Below are 18,011 nucleotides of genomic sequence, written 5' to 3'. Positions count from 1 at the left end.
TGCTTTTTTCCCCACCGCTCCATCATCATTATCATCATCATCATTGCAGTGGCAGAAGTTAACAATCCACCCCTGTGTTGTTTTCCCACCCCGATTTCATTCCGATCTGCGGTTGTAGGTTATGGGTACGCTTTGGCGCCTCCGTTCGTAACATGTCAGGATGGCCGAGCGGTCTAAGGCGCCAGACTCAAGGCGAAATGTCTTACCCTTCGCAGAAGGGTGTGTGCGAGCGTTCTGGTCCTCTCTGAGGGCGTGGGTTCGAATCCCACTTCTGACAAATATTTTTTTTCTTTATTATTTTATTTATTTTTTTTATTTATTGAAACCTATTATATAGTATACTTTATGTTGGTTTCCCCATCATCGATATTAACCGGAAAATCTAAATAAACGAAAGCTGTATCTAATCAATCAAATAAAAAAGTCACGTTTATTTATATTATTGAATTATATTTTTCCAGTTTAGATTCGTTTGGATAATTATTTATCAAGGATTGATTTTTGTTTTAAAAATACACGCATTAATTAAATAATTGAACAATCCCATTTATTTCCCAAATTAAAAGTAATAACGTGTTAAATTTCACTTTCATTTTCCACTACGTTATGCAAATTTTTGACTTTTTGTTAGATGTTTTTGTTTTAGGTGCTATTTAAATAATTTTCAGTAAACGCTCTTGACATTACCTTCTTGTACAATAAACATTTAATAGCATTTGATGCCAATTACGGTAATTACATGAACCAATCGAGGTCCGGACAGATGCACAGCTTGTAGTGCATTCAATTATGTGGCAAGCGCCCTTTTCGCAGCTATTTAAACCAATGAATTGCTCCTAATGAACTATTTAAGCGCACCTTTCTGGCCAACCGTGTGTGCGATTTAGTTAAAGTTGTAGTAATTTAATTATGCATTTACACGGGCAACATGTTCAATTAACTAAAGCCCGTGTTACGTTGGCGTTCGTATTAATTTCGGGGGATTTTCAATTCAAAGTCGCCTCGTAATGGGCATTAGCATGTTTATTATCGGCCTGAACGGCACCAACTTTATTGGCCACGCCGCTTTATGGCACGTGCCGCGTCTGCCACGACTGGAGAAATTCTGGAGGCAGACGCCAAATGGGTTTCATATACGGATACATGATGAATAGCGCAGCTCCTTGGCCCAATAAAATATGATGGAAAAACGCCATTCCCTCATTATGCCATCGCGGGATTGGCGTGTTACACTCTTCCCGCCACGACCTACCTACCCGTCCAGCTGAAATGACAATCTGTCATGGAATAAAGTCGTAAACCCAAGCCCAAGGAGCTGGCTGGGATTGTTCCTGGCTCAGTACTTGGTTCTTCTGGGTGCTGCTCCTCTGAATAAATTGAAATTTGCATAAAGTCCAGTCGTATGATAATTTCCAGTCGATAACTTCCCGAAGTCCGATCCGAACTCCATTTCTGGCACTTTGAACTCTTTTTTTGATTGAATGTTTCGTTGGGATTCGTTTGTTTGTCTGATGGTTTTTCGGGTGCTCTAATTTAATTAATTGCATGCGCCTAACTAAAGTCAAACAATTTCCGTATTTAATCAACGAGAAAGCAAACGAATGACTCAGACTCAAAGGCCAAACCGAAAGCAAAGGCGAGAGAAGAGTCAGCCATAAAGGATACAGGATACGATAGATACGGATACGGGGTTTTGGGGGGCGCTGTAAGTCATGCGAACTCATTTCGAAAATTAAGCAAATGTGCTTAAGCGTATCTGTGTGTGTGTTTTGGTGTGCCAGTGTGTGTGTGGCAAATATGGCTGTTTGTGTGTTTGATTTTCCTTCCTCTTTTTTGGCGACGGTGTGTGTGTGTGGGTTTTGGAGGCGTGGCCGGGTGAGCATAACGTGATTGCTGCCAATTTCATAAAGCAGCAAATTGATGATGAGCTAATGCTTTGAAAATTATTGGAAAAAAAATATTTAATAGGTTTACGTCGTATTCAAGCAACGAACAAAAAGCTCAAAGTACAAGGATACGGAGAACATGAAGTGGAAGGAATTTCTATTGAAGTCCTTGAAGGTTATTAGCCTTGGTTCGTGGTCTTGCCTATATGCCTTGTTTACTTCTCTCAAAACAACCCAAATTTCAGTGGTGAACAAACTCAGCATGGGTTTTCTGAGATTCCCTTTAAATTAAAGCAAAAACAAGGGAAATCCAATGCAGCATTTTATTTAAAAGTTCCCTTTTATCTGTAAGTGCTTCTATATTTTTTTTTGGACATACCCATGATTGAAGGCTTTTCCCATAAAGCGATAGCCGTTTGGTAATACCTCACAGGTATACCCCCTGATAACGTTTATCGCCAGATTAGGAAAAGAGTGCCTTGTATAAAAGCATTCGCTAACTGAACCGGCAAATCAAAACATAAAGTACCACTATGGCTAACAGAGTAACCGTTTTCGTGGCTATTGCCATGCTTGTGATTGGAGTTTCGGAGACGAGCTTAGTGAATCAAAATCGAAGACTATTTGATTATGATCAGATTGATTTAAGCGCCATTAGTACGGATGACGAACAGTGCAGTGCCGACATGAAAGCTGTTGTTGAGGCATTAAAAACCAGAAGTCCTTGGGCCTTGAAAAGTGAGAAGTTAACAGTAAATTGAAAAATACGTAATTTTAATTTTCCAACCCTATAGTGCTCGATTCATGGGGATCTTTTCCCTCCGGCGTTTTGTACGGAACATTCTATGATCTAGGAAACTTTGATGAGTGCCTGAATGTTCATCAAGAGATTAGTGGCTCTCAAACGATCCTGGGAAAGTACTGCTTTATGGGGATTCCCATCAAGGACGCAACTGAAATCGAAGCTCTGCAATCCATGCAGATCAAGATAGCCACATGTTTTCCCGCCTCGTGCTCGGGTCCGCAAATGGAATCCTTTGCCAAGCAGTTTTATCAAATAATGTTTAATATTACCGAGAGTAGTATTGGCTTAAATATTGATGAATCTGGGTGCCAGACCAGCGAGTCTGAGCCCTGGGATGGTCTGACTATTTTTACAGTGTAAGTTCTAAAAAATAACTGATTGGTAAGCAATCTATATACTTACAATACCTTCTTTCTATAAAAGTGTATTTTTGTCGCTTCTAACTTTGATTGTCGCTATCTGCACCTTGTACGACTATTTTCTGTGTAACGATCAAAGTAAGTGCCAAACAGAGATTGCAATCAAGTGCTCAAAGGCTCATAAGTTTGATTTCAGAAAAGCTTCCCCTATTAGTGAAGATTATCTCGGCTCGGGCCAACTCTCGAGCCCTTTTCCGCGTTTCGGACACCAGCTCCAATCCGAATGTTATTGACTGTCTCCATGGCATTCGTTGCATGTCACTAATCTGGGTGGTGTACCTCCACGAGCACATGTACAGCCTGATATCCCCCAATATTAATTTCACCTATGCGATTTCGGTAAGCTGCTGGCACTGCTAATCAGCCATGTTTCCAAATGATTATTTTATTTCCCTCTTAGTGGCTGGAAAAACCCATGGGGAGCTTTTTCCAGCATGGTTACTTCTCAGTGGATACCTTTTTGTTTATTGGCGGCTTGCTCGTTTCAATGACTGCCTTGCGGACTATGGAAAAGTAAGCATAACTACAGGAAACTTTCACATAAATACAAGTTCTTGTTTCGAATCACAGGACCAAGGGAAAACTGAATGTGCCGATGATGTACTTGCATCGCGTCATTCGCATCTGGCCTGTCCTGGCCATGGCCATACTCATTTACGTAAAGATGATGCCTGTGCTGAGTGGGGGACCCCTGTTCAAGAGTGGCTTTCATGGCAAAGAGGCTTGCATAAATGGCTGGTACTGGGACCTGATTTTCGTACAAAATTATGCAACGCAGGATGTGGTAAGTCTATCTTCAATGAAACTTCCCTTCTTGTGCTCACAACTTCTTCGTTTTAGTGTCTGGATCAATCCTGGTATCTGGCTGTTGATATGCAGCTCTATGTCTTATCCCCCCTTTTGCTGATCGCTCTCTACAAATGGGGCAAGAAAGCAGCCTTTGGAATTATTGTTCTTGTGGCGCTCCTACTGTGCTGCCTGTTTGCCACTCAGATGGTTAACCATTATACAGTATTTAATAAGTGAGTTAATAATCTCCAAAGATATTCTTAGATAACTAATATGTATGTATTCTGTAGACTTGCAGGTGATGATCCTGAGGCCAATCAAAAGTTATACCTGGCCACCCATACGCACTGTGCTCCCTGGCTGATTGGATTCTTGTTTGGCTACTTTTTGCACGCAAACCGTGGTAGAAAGTTTGAGCTTAGCTGGAAAATGGTTTGGTTGGGTTGGATCCTTTGCCTGGCCATGATCTTCACCTCAATCTTCGCCCTATATCCTGCTGGCAGAAGTGGTGCTCCACCTTTGTCAACAGCAGAAGAATCCCTGTACTATACCCTCTCGCGGTTAGGTTGGCCACTAGCTGTGGGCTGGGTGGTTTTTGCCTGCATCCAAGGATACGGCAGCTTAGCCAAAAGTTTCTTGTCCTCCCCCTTTTGGCAGCCACTCTCAAGGCTTTCTTATTCGGTCTACATCTGGCACATGTTCATTCAGGAAGTCAACAGTAGAAATGTGAGGACAAGCACCTATTTCTCAGGTTATACTGTGGTAAGAATTAATAATGAATTTTGATTACGAAAGCTTTCAACTCTCCTTTCTCTAAGATGAAAAACTTCTGGTCAGACTTCGGCATCAGCCTGGTGATGTCCTATGTATTGTTTCTCGTAATCGAGGCTCCAATCGGTGGACTGGATGCGCTCTGGAGACCCCACACAAATCCAAAGCCTAGTCAGCCTACCCTGACATCAGTGGAGACCCAAAAACCCTCAACAGAAGGCAATAAAATCGAAAGTCTCGAACGAACTACTTAGAATTACTTTACATCGCTGATAAATTAGATTACTTTATAAGTATGGTAAAAAATTTTTGTAAGATAAAGAATAATTAAGCTTTAGAGTGTTATGACTCAGACTGTGTAAACTTAACGTCATTGAATAAAATTAATGATTAGCCTCCAAGTGGACTTCTACCCAGAAATCGGTTTTTTGACTATCAGGGTGTTCTGATGAATAACTCATTCGTGTATTATAAGTTTCCTTCCACAATCAGTTTGTCGGGTAGCGGCAGAGTGTAAAAATTAAAGATACCTCTTATCGCCAGATTATTTTACTCTATAAAATCACGGACATCTTTCTTGGAGCTGTCAATCGACAGAAATTTATTATGGTCTACGGTACTAAAGTTTTATTGCTCTTCGGGCTTATAGCGGTCTCCCAGTCAAGAGGTTCTGATGTCCTAAAGGAATACGAATTTGCGGGGAAACTAAATCCTCTGGGACTACAATTTCTGGATTACCTTCGGAATGAAATATGGCCGGAATGGAATAAAAAGGAGCCACGACAAGATGATATTGACAAATGTACCACGGACCTGACTGCTTTGCTTAAGGGTATTTCATCTCAACAGACTTGGGCCCTGAAAAGTAAGTTTCAAAGTAGAAATTAATTAGTAAAGTAAAAGGAAATATTTCAATACCTTATTAGTGGTCGACTCCTGGGGCTCTATTCCATCGGGTCTTTTCACCGGTGATTCCTACGACCTGGGAAACTTTGATGAATGCCTATCTATCGAGAAGTTGGTCGAAGAAAACAGGAAAATCAGTGGCAAGTATTGCTTTCTGACCATAAGTAGTTTGAAAATCGCTACTTGTTTTCCTGCTTCGTGTTCGGCTACCACCATGCAAACTATTATGGAAAAATTTTTACAAACAATAATAAATACCAGTATAAGCATTAAAATCAATGAAAGTGGTTGCCAAACAAGTGAAAAGGAGCCATGGGATGGTCTAACAATTTTTACAATGTGTGTATTAAACATTTTAAAGCCTTTTATTATATTTATGATGTTAATTTATAATATTTTAGAGTCCTTTTATCAGTACTTAGTGTAGTTGTGACGATTGCAACGCTCTATGATTATTTCCTCTGTAAGGATCAGAGTAAGTTTCTTAAAAAGAATAATTAATGAGAAAATTTGTGACAATGAAATTATGGTTTAAGGTCAAATGCCAGTCATTGTAAAATCGTTTTCTGCCAGAGCCAACTCGAGAGCACTTTTTAGAGTCGAAAACAATTCCAATCCAAATGTGATACAATGCCTTAATGGAATCCGCTGCATGTCATTGATTTGGGTGATATTTTGCCATGAATATGCATTCACAATGATATCCCCGAACCTGAATACATTGGATCTGGTTGCGGTAAGCTTAACAAAAATAATTAAATTTATGAACTTCTCACATTGGGTATTTTTCAGTGGGTTGCTGAGCCATTTTCGAGTTTTATGGTCCATGGATATTTTTCGGTGGACTCATTTTTTGTGCTTGGCGGAATGCTGGTATCCATGATTGTGTTGCGAACTATGGAGAAGTGAGTCCCCAATCTTAACCAAGTTTCCGATATTATGTACTGTTCCTTCTAGATCCAAGGGAAAACTAAATCCCTTTATGATGTATCTGCATCGTATAATCCGAATCCTGCCTGTCGTGGCCATCGCCATACTCATCTACATGAGGATGATGCCAGTTGTGAGTGGAGGACCCATGTTCAAGGGGGGATATCATGGAACACACGCCTGTGAAAAAAATTGGTTCTGGACCTTGCTTTTCGTCCAAAACTATGCAGTTTTAAACTTTGTGAGTATACAGTATTTTGTGTGGCATTCCATCAATTATAATTGTTATTATATTATTTTTTAGTGCCTCAATCATTCTTGGTACTTGGCAGTGGATATGCAGTTGTACATAATCTCACCTATTCTCCTGATAGCTATTTACAAATGGGGCAAAAAGGCTGCTGCTGGAATAGTGGTATTAATAGTTTTGCTCTCCGGCTGCCTTTTTGCCACACAAATGGTCAACAAGTACTCAATTCTCTTTAAGTATGAGTTTTTATTAACAGACCCTGAAAAGATCCTATATTTCTACCATAATGTTATTGCAGAAACGGTGATGACGGTGATGGCTTGGGCAATAAAAAGTTGTACCTTGCCACTCACACCCACGCGGCGCCTTGGCTGATTGGGTTTCTTTTTGGATACTTCTTGCATCTGAATCGCGGCAAGAAGTTCCTGCTCTCAAAGTTAACGGTGTGGTCTGGATGGATTTTTACCCTGGCCATGCTGTTTACTTCGATCTTCGCCCTCTACCCAGCCGGAAAATTTGATTCTCCGCCAATTTCTATTTTGGCGGAATCTTTCTACTACACCCTAACCCGGGTGGGTTGGCCTTTAGCCATTTGCTGGATCGTCTTTGCCTGCATGCAAGGATATGGAGGCCTGGCCAATAGTTTCCTTTCTTCTCCGCTGTGGCAGCCTTTTTCCAGGCTTTCATATTCAATGTTTGTTTGGCACATGTTTGTCCAGGAAGTCAACATCCGCAATACCAGGACAAACACATACTTCTCCAATTACCAAGTGGTATGTCACATTGCTTGTATCTTTGATCCATTTTTAATTGTTTAAATTTTTCAGATGCTTCACTTCTGGGAGGATTTCGGTTTCATATTGGTGATGTCCTACTTTTTGTATCTTATCGTCGAGGCTCCTCTGGGTATTTTTGATGTTCTTTTGCGAAAGCGAAGAGTGCCTGCTGTACGTACGGAGCCAAAATTAAATCCGGAAGAGGTTGAAGTAAGCCAAACAAGTCAGAATGAAAACCAAAACCTTACCGAAATGAATCCCCAAAGCAAATGTAATTAAATAATTAATAAAACCACAAATCAGCATTTATACCCCAAAGATCTATTAAATACATTTATTCTGCTTAAATTATGTATTACATGACTCAAAATGTCCTGCTCTTTGCCCTTTCTTTGATTGAAAAGTCGAACAGCCAAAAATAATACTACGAAGAATTATTACCAGATTATCTTATTCCTGATTTCTTAAGTATCTAATCGGTTGCGAAAGTAAGTACAATTATTTAGATAATAGGAATTATGCCGAGATCGCATCGGAAGTGTCAGTCAATGAATATTTTCTGAATTGGCCAGGTGGTCAAATATGGGCTATCAATTCAAAAAACCAAAAAATAAACAATACAAAAAAATTAACCAACTCATTGATAAGAAATTTGTTAATAAATAATTTAAGTGCAGCCAAAGTGTATAATACAAAAATTGTTAAATATATGTTAGACAACCCATATGTCGCAATCTTAGTTTTCAAGAGGAGTTTCTTTACCCAGAAAATTTTTCAGCGGTTATCTGATGTTCCTAATGAACATAAACCGACATATAAATATAGTACATAATATGTATGTGAATATAAAAAGTTTGTCCTCGGAAACAGCTCTCCTAATGGGGCTTAGAGAAACTTTGTATATACCAATTATAGATATCGCTTATCACCAGATTGCGGCTAACCGTATAAAATCACGAGCAATTGGCTAAAAGCTGTCAATCGCCCGCCAATTAATATGGCCAACGTTACTGGTGTTTTATTGTTTTTTGGACTCATAACTTCCCTTCAATTCGTGAACACAGATGTCCTGCAAGAATATGAGTTAGGAAAAATTCTGAGTCCTCTGGGAGCCCATTTCTTCGATCACTTCCACGATGAAAGCCTTCGACGAGTTTCTAGTAAAGCGAATTTAGAGTGTACGGCGGACATAACTGAAGTTGAGAATGGTATCTCTTCCCGGAGGGCTTGGGCTTTAAAAAGTAAGTTGTTTTACTCATATGTAACTTGTTATTATCTAATTACACATATGTTTTTCTGTTACCCTGCTAGTGATGGACTCGTGGGGATTCATTCCCTCTGGAATTCTTACCGGAGAAACTTTCGATCTGGGTAATTTCGATGAATGCCTTTCCATCGCGCATGTCACAGAGTCCAATCGAAAAATTATTGGCAAGTACTGCTTTCTTGTTGCTAAAAGAATCAAGATTGCAACTTGCTTTCCGGCTTCGTGTTCGGCTGGTGACATGACTCCATTTGTGAATAATATTATTCAGAACACATTGAACACCAGCATCAGTATTAAAATCAGTGAAATTAGTTGCCAAACAAGTGAAGGAGCACCTTGGGATGTCCTGACTGTCTTTACAATGTGAGTACGAACAGTTTCGTGCCATTTTTATAGTAATATTTTTAATTTTAGAGTGATATTGTCAGTACTAAGCCTTATAGTGATTCTTGCAACGGTCTACGACTACTTTTTCTGCGAGAATCAAGGTAAGTTTTCTCATACGGGTAACTTTATAAAAAAATACTAAAAATAGATTTCATAAGATGAAATTCCAATCATCGTAAAGTCATTTTCGGCTAGAGCCAACTCCCGATCTCTTTTTCGTATCGTGGATAACAAATCAAACCCAAATATAATAGAGAGTCTTGATGGAATCCGCTGCATGTCACTTATCTGGGTGGTTTTCTCCCATGAATTTATTTTCGCTACCACAGCTCCCAATTTAAATATGAATGATCTTCTTAAGGTAGGTGATTTCTTTATAAAATTACTATATTCAGATTTTCATATTGGGAACATTTTCTAGTGGGCCCAACAACCATTTGCCAGTTTTGTGGTACATGGATATTTCTCGGTGGACTCATTTTTTGTTCTTGGAGGCTTACTGGTGTCCATGATTGTGTTACGGACTATGGAGAAGTGAGTGCCGCACTTAAACCAAGTTTCATAGATTATTAAGCGTATTTTCATAGGTCTAAGGGAAAACTTAATCCCCTTATGATGTATCTGCATCGCATCATCCGCATCGTGCCTGTCGTGGCCATGGCCATACTCATTTACATGACAATGATGCCAGTTGTAAGTGGAGGACCAATGTTTAAAGGTGGATACCATGGAACCTTTATCTGTGCAAGGAACTGGTTCTGGACGTTGCTTTTTGTCCAAAACTATGCAGTGCTAGACATTGTAGGAAAAGTGAAAGTAATATTGCTTAAAATCTGTTTTATATGTTATTTTTAATTACAGTGTCTTGACCACACATGGTATCTGGCGGTCGATATGCAATTATATATAATATCTCCGCTTCTGCTGATCGCTATCTACAAATGGGGTAAAAAGGCTGCTGCAGGAATTTGTGTGTTAATAGTTCTTCTTTCGGGCTGCCTCTTTGCCACTCAAATGATTAACAATTATTCTCTGCTTATAAGGTAAGTACTATTCCTGGAAATCAACTCCCAAAATGCTGATAATATCATTGCAGAAATGAAGATAAAGACGGAGTGGCCAATAAAAATTTATACTTTGCCACACACACCCACGCGGCACCTTGGCTGATTGGCTTTCTATTTGGATACTTCTTGCATCTGAATCGTGGAAAGAAGTTCCAGCTTTCAAAGTTAATGGTGTGGGCTGGTTGGCTTTTCAGCCTGACCATGCTGTTCACTTCGATCTTCGCGCTCTACCCAGCTGGAAAGTTTGATGCTCCGCCACTTTCTACATTCGCGGAATCCTTCTATTACACCCTGACCCGACTGGCTTGGCCATTGGCCATTTGCTGGATCATATTTGCCTGCATGCAAGGGTATGGAGGCTTGGCCAATAGTCTTCTCTCGTCCCCACTGTGGCAGCCTTTTTCCAGGCTCTCGTATTCAATGTACGTCTGGCACATGTTCGTCCAGGAAGTTAACTCAAGAAGTGTGCGAACCACTACATATTTCTCAACCTACCAAATGGTAAGTTAATTCTTTATACAAGAGTATACAACATTTTTAAAGATTACATTCAATTTTCCATTTAAGATGCTTAGTTTCTGGCGAGACTTGGGTCATACCCTGCTGATGTCGTATGTCTTGTATCTTATTGTTGAGGCACCTCTAAGCGGGTTTGATAGTCTATTACGAGGGCGCAGAGAATCTCCAGCGCCAAGTAACCCCAAACTAATAGCAGACCAGAGTGAGGATATAAAAAACAAAAATACAGAAATAGAAAATCTGACAGTAACTCAGAATAGAACTAATGCTTAATTAAAATTGTTTTATCATTGCATGGCAGTTCCTCCTTCATGGTTTATTAGATCTAAATATTTGCCTTTGTATTAATTAATTTTTGGAAGCGCAACATCAGGTGTGATAGGATTAGATAATAGATTAGATCGGGATAAAGTCCAATAATGTGATTGTGATGTGTAGTGTGATTTCTTGTTTTTGCTGCTGAGCGCGCCCAATTTTGTAAGCAAAATGATGAACGAATAAATAATAATAATATTTTTATAAATAATGGTAGTTTATAAGATTATTCAAACAATCAAATCTAAGAGGCCGCCATAAATAAATAACAGCCCCTGATCAGATTATGAATTCAAATCGTATGCATAATCCTTTTAGAACCACTTCACAGTTGGTAGATTGCAAGTCACTACACGCGCTAATAAACTTTAATCTTGTACTATGGGACAAATAAACATATTTTTTTCTTAATTTAAATTTTAAGTTCAATGAATAGACAATTATAAAAATACATTTATCGTAAAGAAAAGTATTCAATAATTTTTTGTGGAAAGTAATTTATGAGCTTTTATTTAAATACTTTTTTAAAAATATATTATTTGATGTGCTAAATGCACAACTTCTCCATAGTCCAGTACGAAATTCCGATAAGGTGCGAAATTGGCAATACCCCCTATATGAAGTAATCTCGTGATGAATGGTCTTGTGATTTAAATGCTTAATCTTTGAACATTAGTCACCATTTCCTAATCTCAGGTCAACAAGAATTCATAAATTTTAGTAATATTTTAAATTTGAATGAATTAGTTAACATGTAATGCTTGCAGAAAAGCATTCAAGTAGGGGTTATAAAAATAGAGCTTAGAGTACTTGCTTTTTGATTGTAAAACGGCAGGTCCATTCATCAAACGATTAAAATAAAATTATCGCAAAATATGCTTATCAATTGATAATTCGTATATAAAGCCTTCTGTTTTAAAGCAAACACGGTTAGTACAATTGTAGTTACGATGGTCAGCACACTCGGAGTTATTTTTTTTAGTGGTCTACTTTTCATAAGTGCTGCAGAGCCAAATGAAAAGGGTTTCCAGCTGAATCTACAGCGGCTATACACGCTGAACTCTCTAAGCTTTGAGTTCGTGAACTACTTTCACAATGCTTCGGTTCATGACATTATGCCCTATGGCGCAAAAGACTCTACCGAAGAGGATCTTCAATGTATATACGATTTAGTGTTGCTCGCTGTTGGTATCAGCTCTGGAGAATATTGGGCATTAAAAAGTGAGTTGCTTTATCTTTTTGCAAAGGTTTTAAATTTTAATATAAACATTCATCTTTAGTGTTCGATTCGTGGGGTAAGTTCCCCTCCGGTATATTGAAAGGAAACCTTTACGAGCTGGGAAGCTTCGATGAGTGCCTGAATACTAAAAATATTCTTCCCGAGCCGTATAAAAGTGTCACTGGAAAATATTGTTTTCTATCGGTCACCCCTTCACTACTCCTTGGAAGTACTAATCCATTCGCTGCAGCCGTAAAACTTAATATAGGAACCTGCTTTCCGAGCTCTTGCCGAGCCAGCCACATGAATAACTTTCTCAAGACCATGTTTAGCATAAATACGACCGTTTCCGTACCTGGAATAGGCATTTCGGATAGCAGTTGCCAAACCTTAGAGAAGGAACCATGGGACGGACTCACCAAAGCCACAATGTATGCAATTTATTAATATACTGATTACCCAAAATGTTTACCATTCCAATCTTATTTCAGCTGGATTTTAGTGGCTATGGCCGCCATAGTAGCTCTGTTTACGGTTGTTGATTATTTTCTTCGCAAGATTCCAGGTGGGAAAAACTTCATAATAACCTATATACGGCTTTGTTGTAACTATCTTTAACTTTCAGATGAGCTTCCTGCTGTTGTGAAAATATTTTCGGCCCGGGCAAATTCCCGAGCTCTTTTCCAAGTCTCTGACACAAAGTCAAACCCCAACGTAATCGAATGCATCCACGGAATTCGTTGTATGACTCTTTTCTGGGTTATTTTCAGTCATGAATATGTTGATAGTCTAATCACAGCAAATCTTAATCTTGTGGATTGGTTCCTTGTAGGTGATTATTTTTATCTTTGGAGTATCCCTAATAATTTGTTTTTTTTTTTTTTTCTAGTGGGCTGAGGAACCTTACGCCAGTTTCGTATTGCACAGCTTTTTCTCTGTGGATTCATTTTTTGTGATCGGAGGCATGTTGGTGTCTTTCATTATGTTGCGTATAATGGAGAGGTAAGAACAAGAGTTCTTTGAAAAGTGGTATAAAGCTTAAATTGTATTATTTTCCTATAGATCCGATGGTAAACTGAATGTGATACTGATGTATTTGCATCGTCTCATCCGCATCTGGCCCCTTATGGCTTTTGCAATTCTGATTTACATGAAGATGATGCCAGTTGTGGCTGATGGACCGCTTTTTAAAAATGGATACAGTGGTCTACCCCAATGTGAGGCAGGATGGTATTGGAGCCTTATATTCGTGCAGAACTATGTTTCTAATAAGGTAAATAGTTTTACAATCCTAGAGCTCCATATTCTTTTCTATTAATGATTATGTTTATATTTTAGTGTGTTGGACATACCTGGTACTTGGCAGTGGATATGCAATTATTTATTTTATCTCCAATCTTTCTGTTTGCTTTGTATAAATGGGGCAAGAAGGCGGTAGCCGGAATAGTGGTTCTTGTGCTTCTCCTTTCAGGCTGTCTTTTTGCCACAATGATGGTTAACGATTACTCAATGCTGATGAAGTATGTCGAGCTGATATTTAAGTTTTAAATTTTCTTCTAACTTTTTTTTAATCTACTTCTCAGGAGAACTAGTGTTGATGCCATGGCGAATATGTACTATGCAACTCACACCCATGCTGCTCCTTGGCTAATTGGATTCCTTTTCGGATACTTCCTGCACCTCAACAGGGACAAGAAGTACCAGATAAACTGGATGATAGTGGGGCTGGGTTGGTTCCTCAGTCTGGCCATGATCTTTACTTCAATCTTTGCTCTTTACCCGTCGGGCAAATGGACTGGGGCCTCTGTTTCCATTTTGGGAGAATCTTTCTATCACACGCTCACTAGGATTGGTTGGCCTCTGGCCTTGTGCTGGGTGATCTTCGCCTGTATCCAAGGATATGGTGGCCTGGCCAATAGCTTCCTCTCCTCTCCTCTATGGCAACCGCTTTCCAGACTGTCCTACTCCATATTTATTTGGCACTTATTCATCGTGGAAGTTAATGCCAGAAGTGTCAGAACTAATGTTTATTTTTCCAACTATCAAATGGTATGTAGTGGTTTTTTCTTACCAAAATTTTGGTTTGACTTAAAGTTTTTTCTTTCAGATGCTCAAGTTCTGGTCAGATTTGGGAATTACCATTTTGGTATCTTATGCCTTGCACCTTATAATTGAGGCGCCATTTAGTAGCATTGGAGAGCATCTAAAGCCACGAATTAAAACAAAAGTCACAAATAAAGATCAGGTGGACAATAATGACAAGAAAGATTTTGAAACCTCCAGTTCTTCTGCAGACTTCAATGTTTTTACACCCGAATCAGAGACAAATTTGGAACAGGAAAAAGTCTAAGCTTCTTTAATTACCTAATTTTTAATTTATACTATATTTTACAGATATTTTAAATATATTCTTCGAGGCTCAAACACAAAACTTTCATTGAGCTGTATTTGAACTACCATTAAATTGTAAAGTTCTACGTTATAGTAGTAAATGATTAGATTTGTATATTTTAAGTGCTTTTCGTTTGATTGTAAAAATAAAACCTTTATAAATCACAAAAAAATTGCCTACCTCTTAGCATTTTATTATCGCTAAGTATTATTTTTGACACTTGAAAATTCGTCAATAAATATCTTTGATTGTTGCCAGAAGCGGTCAGTAGAATTAAAACAATCATGGTTACTAGAGTCGGAGTAATTTTACTCCTTGGGCTTAATATAATTTGTGCATCAGAGGCCGGGAATAAATATGTATTACGCGACTTTAAGCGGCTAAAGCCACTCAGTTCCCTTGGGCTGGAGGTTGTCAACTTCTTCCAAAATGCTTCGGTGAAAGATATTATACCTTCCGATCGAGCTCAGGACCCCACCGATGAGGATTTATTGTGTATCAACGATTTGGTGTTGTTTTCTGTTAGTGTCAGCACCGGCGAATATTGGGCTCTGAAAAGTGAGTGCCTCATTACCCATGGTAAAAAGAAATATTTAAATAATTTTAATTAAGTGCTGGACTCTTGGGGTAAGTTTCCCTCTGGAGTTCTGACTGGAAACTCATACGACCTGGGAAACTTTGATGAGTGTCTAAATACCGAACTAACCGGAGCTATCCGTGGAAAATATTGTTTTCTGAAGGTTGTTCCAGATTATCTTTTAGGCACGGAAACTGGGATGGAAATCAACATTGCAACTTGTTTGCCAAGCTCTTGCCGGGCTTCTCATATTAATAATTTTTTTAGAAAAATATTAGCCTTTAATAATACTTATTCCATTTCTGGAATTGACATTATCGATAGTAGTTGCCAAACTGTTGAAAAAGAACCATGGGACAAACTCACCATTGCCCTAATGTGAGTGATTTGCCAATATTGTAATCAAGCTTTTTTCTATGAATTCTATTTTCTAATTCCAGTGTGATACTAGCGGTGATGGCATCGATCGTAGCTATATTTACGTTAATCGACTGTTTTCTGCGAAAGGCTCCAAGTGAGTAAAATAACCCGATTTGGTCAGTACTCGAGATTAGCATATTGGCTTTTTCATTTAGATGAGCTACCTATTGTAGTGACAACGTTTTCCGCGAAGGCCAATTCACGGGCACTTTTCCGTGTTGTGGAAAGCAAATTGAACCCCAATGTAATCGATTGTCTTCATGGTATTCGTTGCATGTCCCTTTTCTGGGTTATTTACAGCCATGAGTACCTAAATGTCCCAAACTCGGCTAACCTTAACCTTATGCAATTACTTCCCGTGAGTGTACACAATAATTCATACTTCAAAATAATATAGTGACCTTTTCTTTTAGTGGGCCGAGACTCCATATGCCAGCTTTGTGTTGCATGGATTTTATTCGGTGGACTCATTTTTTGTACTTGGGGGCATGTTGGTGTCCTTGATTACATTGCGATTCTTGGATAGGTAATTTGATCAATTTTGTTTTGCTCAGAAGTTAAAGATTTCTGAATAGGTCCAAGGGTAGGCTGAACGTGACACTGATGTATGTTCACCGTATAATCCGCATCTGGCCCCTTATGGCCATGGCTATACTGATTTATATGAAACTCATGCCAGTTGTGTCTGGTGGGCCGCTTTTTAGCGGTGGGTACAGTGGTCTTTCGCAATGTGAGTCCGACTGGTATGGGAGTCTGCTGTTTGTTCAGAATTACTTTGTCAATAAGGTTAGTAGCTTTACAATTTTTATACATTCTTTTATAGTATTGAACCACTAATCTTTTAGTGCGTTGGACATACCTGGTATTTGGCGGTGGATATGCAGCTATTTGTTATTTCTCCCATCTTTCTGATTGCTTTGTACAAATGGGGCAAAAAGGCTGCTGCTGGAATAGTGATTCTTGTGATTCTACTGTCTGCCTGCCTTTTTGCGACTATAATGCTGAACAACTACTCAATGCTCATGAAGTAAGGGGGGAAAGTGTACTCAAAAATAGTAGAATCTAATATCTTTATCATTCACAGGAAGATTAGTTCGAATGCATTGCAGAAAATGTATTATGACACCCACACTCATGCTGCTCCCTGGCTCATTGGATTCCTATTCGGATACTTTCTTTATCTCAACAGGGACAAGAAGTTCCAGCTAAACTGGATGATGGTGGGGCTGGGTTGGATCCTCAGCTTCTCCATGATCTTCACATCAATCTTTGCTCTCTACCCTGAAGCCAAATGGGATACCCCGCCCATTTCTACCCTGGCTGAAGCCTTCTATCACACTTTAACGAGAATTGGTTGGCCTTTGGCCTTGTGCTGGGTAATCTTCGCATGCATTCAGGGGTACGGAGGTCTGGCCAACAGTTTCCTCTCTTCCCCTTTATGGCAGCCGCTGTCTAGGTTGTCGTTCTCCATCTATATCTGGCACAAGTTTGTTCTGGAGGTAAATGCCAGAAATGTCAGAACAAACGTGTATTTTTCCAATTATCAAATCGTGAGTTTTTTTGTGTTATATTGATTTGTGAAGTATTACATTGTTTTCTTTTTAGATTCTAAAATTCTGGTCAGACCTGGGCATTACCATTTTGATTTCGTTTGTCTTGCATCTATTAATTGAGGCACCTCTAGGTGGAATTGGCAATTTCCTTAAGCCCCGAACGAAGACACCTCTAAGTAATAAAATCCCACAGAAGGCTATACAGGAGAGTCAGGAGGTACAGCAGATACAGGAATGCGAAGTCAATACAAGAAGTAATTTAAGTTCTGAAGAATCACAAGTATCAACTGCAGTAGATTAGCAACAAAATAAAATTAAGAATCTAAATAAATAAGTTTCTTATTTTTATTGTCAAATAAAATGAATTGTAATACTTTTATATTTTCAATACAAGATTTTTTTTTAGTTGTGTATAAAAGTCATTTCGAATGTTTATGAAACAGCAGCTTTATTAAATATGTAGCTTCGTCTTCTCATTTTCAAAATCAAAATTGTGGCCATAATAAAGCGGTTTGTATATTGCATACTTTTAAGCTCTCGCATGAATTCTCCTGGTCTAGTAAGGCTTTCAACAGAATTCAATAGTCAGACGGATATTTCATGAAATAGTTTATCAATATTAGGCTAAGTGAACAAGCCAACTCCATTAAGTTTATCTAACTACAACTGCATATTTAATGGGGAATAAATGGTGTGTCCAAAAAATCCACGTGTTATCTGCTTTTTTACTCTGCTTTACACTTGTTTTACCACGAGTTATGGC

General features: G+C 38.8%; 5 protein-coding genes and 1 non-coding gene across 6 annotated transcripts; all 6 read left to right on the top strand.

Annotated features, from left to right (window-relative positions):
• Positions 1-154: 154 nt before the first annotated feature.
• TRNAL-CAA (transfer RNA leucine (anticodon CAA)) lies at positions 155-277 on the top strand. The gene is made up of 2 exons: positions 155-192; positions 233-277. It is a non-coding gene; the product is annotated as a tRNA-Leu (tRNA).
• A 2,142-nt stretch (positions 278-2,419) lies between these two features.
• On the top strand, positions 2,420-5,023 carry LOC108121878 (nose resistant to fluoxetine protein 6-like). Its single transcript, XM_017236182.3, has 9 exons — positions 2,420-2,624; positions 2,681-3,047; positions 3,115-3,188; positions 3,247-3,449; positions 3,511-3,623; positions 3,681-3,894; positions 3,951-4,132; positions 4,190-4,661; positions 4,718-5,023. The coding sequence occupies exons 1-9, from the start codon at positions 2,420-2,422 to the stop codon at positions 4,922-4,924; spliced, it is 2,037 nt and encodes a 678-aa protein (XP_017091671.2). The 3' UTR covers positions 4,925-5,023.
• Positions 5,024-5,272: 249 nt separating this feature from the next.
• LOC108121829 (nose resistant to fluoxetine protein 6-like) lies at positions 5,273-7,811 on the top strand. Its single transcript, XM_070280707.1, has 9 exons — positions 5,273-5,535; positions 5,597-5,915; positions 5,978-6,051; positions 6,113-6,312; positions 6,369-6,481; positions 6,534-6,747; positions 6,811-6,992; positions 7,055-7,529; positions 7,584-7,811. Exons 1-9 carry the CDS (start codon positions 5,277-5,279, stop codon positions 7,809-7,811), a joined length of 2,064 nt encoding a protein of 687 aa, XP_070136808.1. The 5' UTR covers positions 5,273-5,276.
• Positions 7,812-8,529: 718 nt separating this feature from the next.
• LOC108121839 (nose resistant to fluoxetine protein 6-like) lies at positions 8,530-11,425 on the top strand. Its single transcript, XM_070280706.1, has 10 exons — positions 8,530-8,773; positions 8,844-9,162; positions 9,214-9,287; positions 9,345-9,547; positions 9,608-9,720; positions 9,774-10,002; positions 10,048-10,229; positions 10,283-10,754; positions 10,821-10,947; positions 11,406-11,425. Exons 1-10 carry the CDS (start codon positions 8,530-8,532, stop codon positions 11,423-11,425), a joined length of 1,983 nt encoding a protein of 660 aa, XP_070136807.1.
• A 486-nt stretch (positions 11,426-11,911) lies between these two features.
• On the top strand, positions 11,912-14,717 carry LOC108121772 (nose resistant to fluoxetine protein 6-like). Its single transcript, XM_017236060.3, has 9 exons — positions 11,912-12,308; positions 12,368-12,737; positions 12,798-12,871; positions 12,932-13,134; positions 13,196-13,308; positions 13,369-13,579; positions 13,645-13,826; positions 13,890-14,355; positions 14,414-14,717. Exons 1-9 carry the CDS (start codon positions 12,038-12,040, stop codon positions 14,654-14,656), a joined length of 2,133 nt encoding a protein of 710 aa, XP_017091549.3. The 5' UTR covers positions 11,912-12,037; the 3' UTR covers positions 14,657-14,717.
• A 265-nt stretch (positions 14,718-14,982) lies between these two features.
• LOC108121771 (nose resistant to fluoxetine protein 6-like) lies at positions 14,983-17,549 on the top strand. Its single transcript, XM_043211710.1, has 10 exons — positions 14,983-15,000; positions 15,076-15,256; positions 15,311-15,653; positions 15,716-15,789; positions 15,851-16,053; positions 16,109-16,221; positions 16,271-16,481; positions 16,541-16,722; positions 16,780-17,245; positions 17,301-17,549. Exons 1-10 carry the CDS (start codon positions 14,983-14,985, stop codon positions 17,547-17,549), a joined length of 2,040 nt encoding a protein of 679 aa, XP_043067645.1.
• Positions 17,550-18,011: the final 462 nt, after the last annotated feature.

This window comes from Drosophila bipectinata, chromosome 3R, assembly GCF_030179905.1.
Source record: "Drosophila bipectinata strain 14024-0381.07 chromosome 3R, DbipHiC1v2, whole genome shotgun sequence".
Classification (NCBI taxonomy): domain Eukaryota; kingdom Metazoa; phylum Arthropoda; class Insecta; order Diptera; family Drosophilidae; genus Drosophila; species Drosophila bipectinata.
Note: the sequence above shows the minus strand (reverse complement) of the source record. Positions and strands in the feature narration are given on the sequence as shown.

What these genes read in the sequence shown, in the direction of transcription:
- LOC108121878 (XM_017236182.3), top strand. Translation starts at nt 2,420, where the DNA reads ATGGCTAACAGAGTAACCGTTTTCGTGGCTATTGCCATGCTTGTGATT. An exon ending in AAGTCCTTGGGCCTTGAAAA is followed by an intron (nt 2,625 to 2,680) that starts GTGAGAAGTTAA and finishes CCAACCCTATAG; the next exon opens with TGCTCGATTCATGGGGATCT. An exon ending in GGTCTGACTATTTTTACAGT is followed by an intron (nt 3,048 to 3,114) that starts GTAAGTTCTAAA and finishes TTTCTATAAAAG; the next exon opens with TGTATTTTTGTCGCTTCTAA.
- LOC108121829 (XM_070280707.1), top strand. Translation starts at nt 5,277, where the DNA reads ATGGTCTACGGTACTAAAGTTTTATTGCTCTTCGGGCTTATAGCGGTC. An exon ending in ACTATGCAGTTTTAAACTTT is followed by an intron (nt 6,748 to 6,810) that starts GTGAGTATACAG and finishes ATTATTTTTTAG; the next exon opens with TGCCTCAATCATTCTTGGTA. An exon ending in ACTTCTCCAATTACCAAGTG is followed by an intron (nt 7,530 to 7,583) that starts GTATGTCACATT and finishes TAAATTTTTCAG; the next exon opens with ATGCTTCACTTCTGGGAGGA.
- LOC108121839 (XM_070280706.1), top strand. Translation starts at nt 8,530, where the DNA reads ATGGCCAACGTTACTGGTGTTTTATTGTTTTTTGGACTCATAACTTCC. An exon ending in ATTTCTCAACCTACCAAATG is followed by an intron (nt 10,755 to 10,820) that starts GTAAGTTAATTC and finishes TTTCCATTTAAG; the next exon opens with ATGCTTAGTTTCTGGCGAGA. An exon ending in CAGAGAATCTCCAGCGCCAA is followed by an intron (nt 10,948 to 11,405) that starts GTAACCCCAAAC and finishes TAATCCTTTTAG; the next exon opens with AACCACTTCACAGTTGGTAG.
- LOC108121772 (XM_017236060.3), top strand. Translation starts at nt 12,038, where the DNA reads ATGGTCAGCACACTCGGAGTTATTTTTTTTAGTGGTCTACTTTTCATA. An exon ending in GGACTCACCAAAGCCACAAT is followed by an intron (nt 12,738 to 12,797) that starts GTATGCAATTTA and finishes ATCTTATTTCAG; the next exon opens with CTGGATTTTAGTGGCTATGG. An exon ending in AGAACTATGTTTCTAATAAG is followed by an intron (nt 13,580 to 13,644) that starts GTAAATAGTTTT and finishes TTTATATTTTAG; the next exon opens with TGTGTTGGACATACCTGGTA.
- LOC108121771 (XM_043211710.1), top strand. An exon ending in AGAATTACTTTGTCAATAAG is followed by an intron (nt 16,482 to 16,540) that starts GTTAGTAGCTTT and finishes CTAATCTTTTAG; the next exon opens with TGCGTTGGACATACCTGGTA. An exon ending in ATTTTTCCAATTATCAAATC is followed by an intron (nt 17,246 to 17,300) that starts GTGAGTTTTTTT and finishes TTTTCTTTTTAG; the next exon opens with ATTCTAAAATTCTGGTCAGA.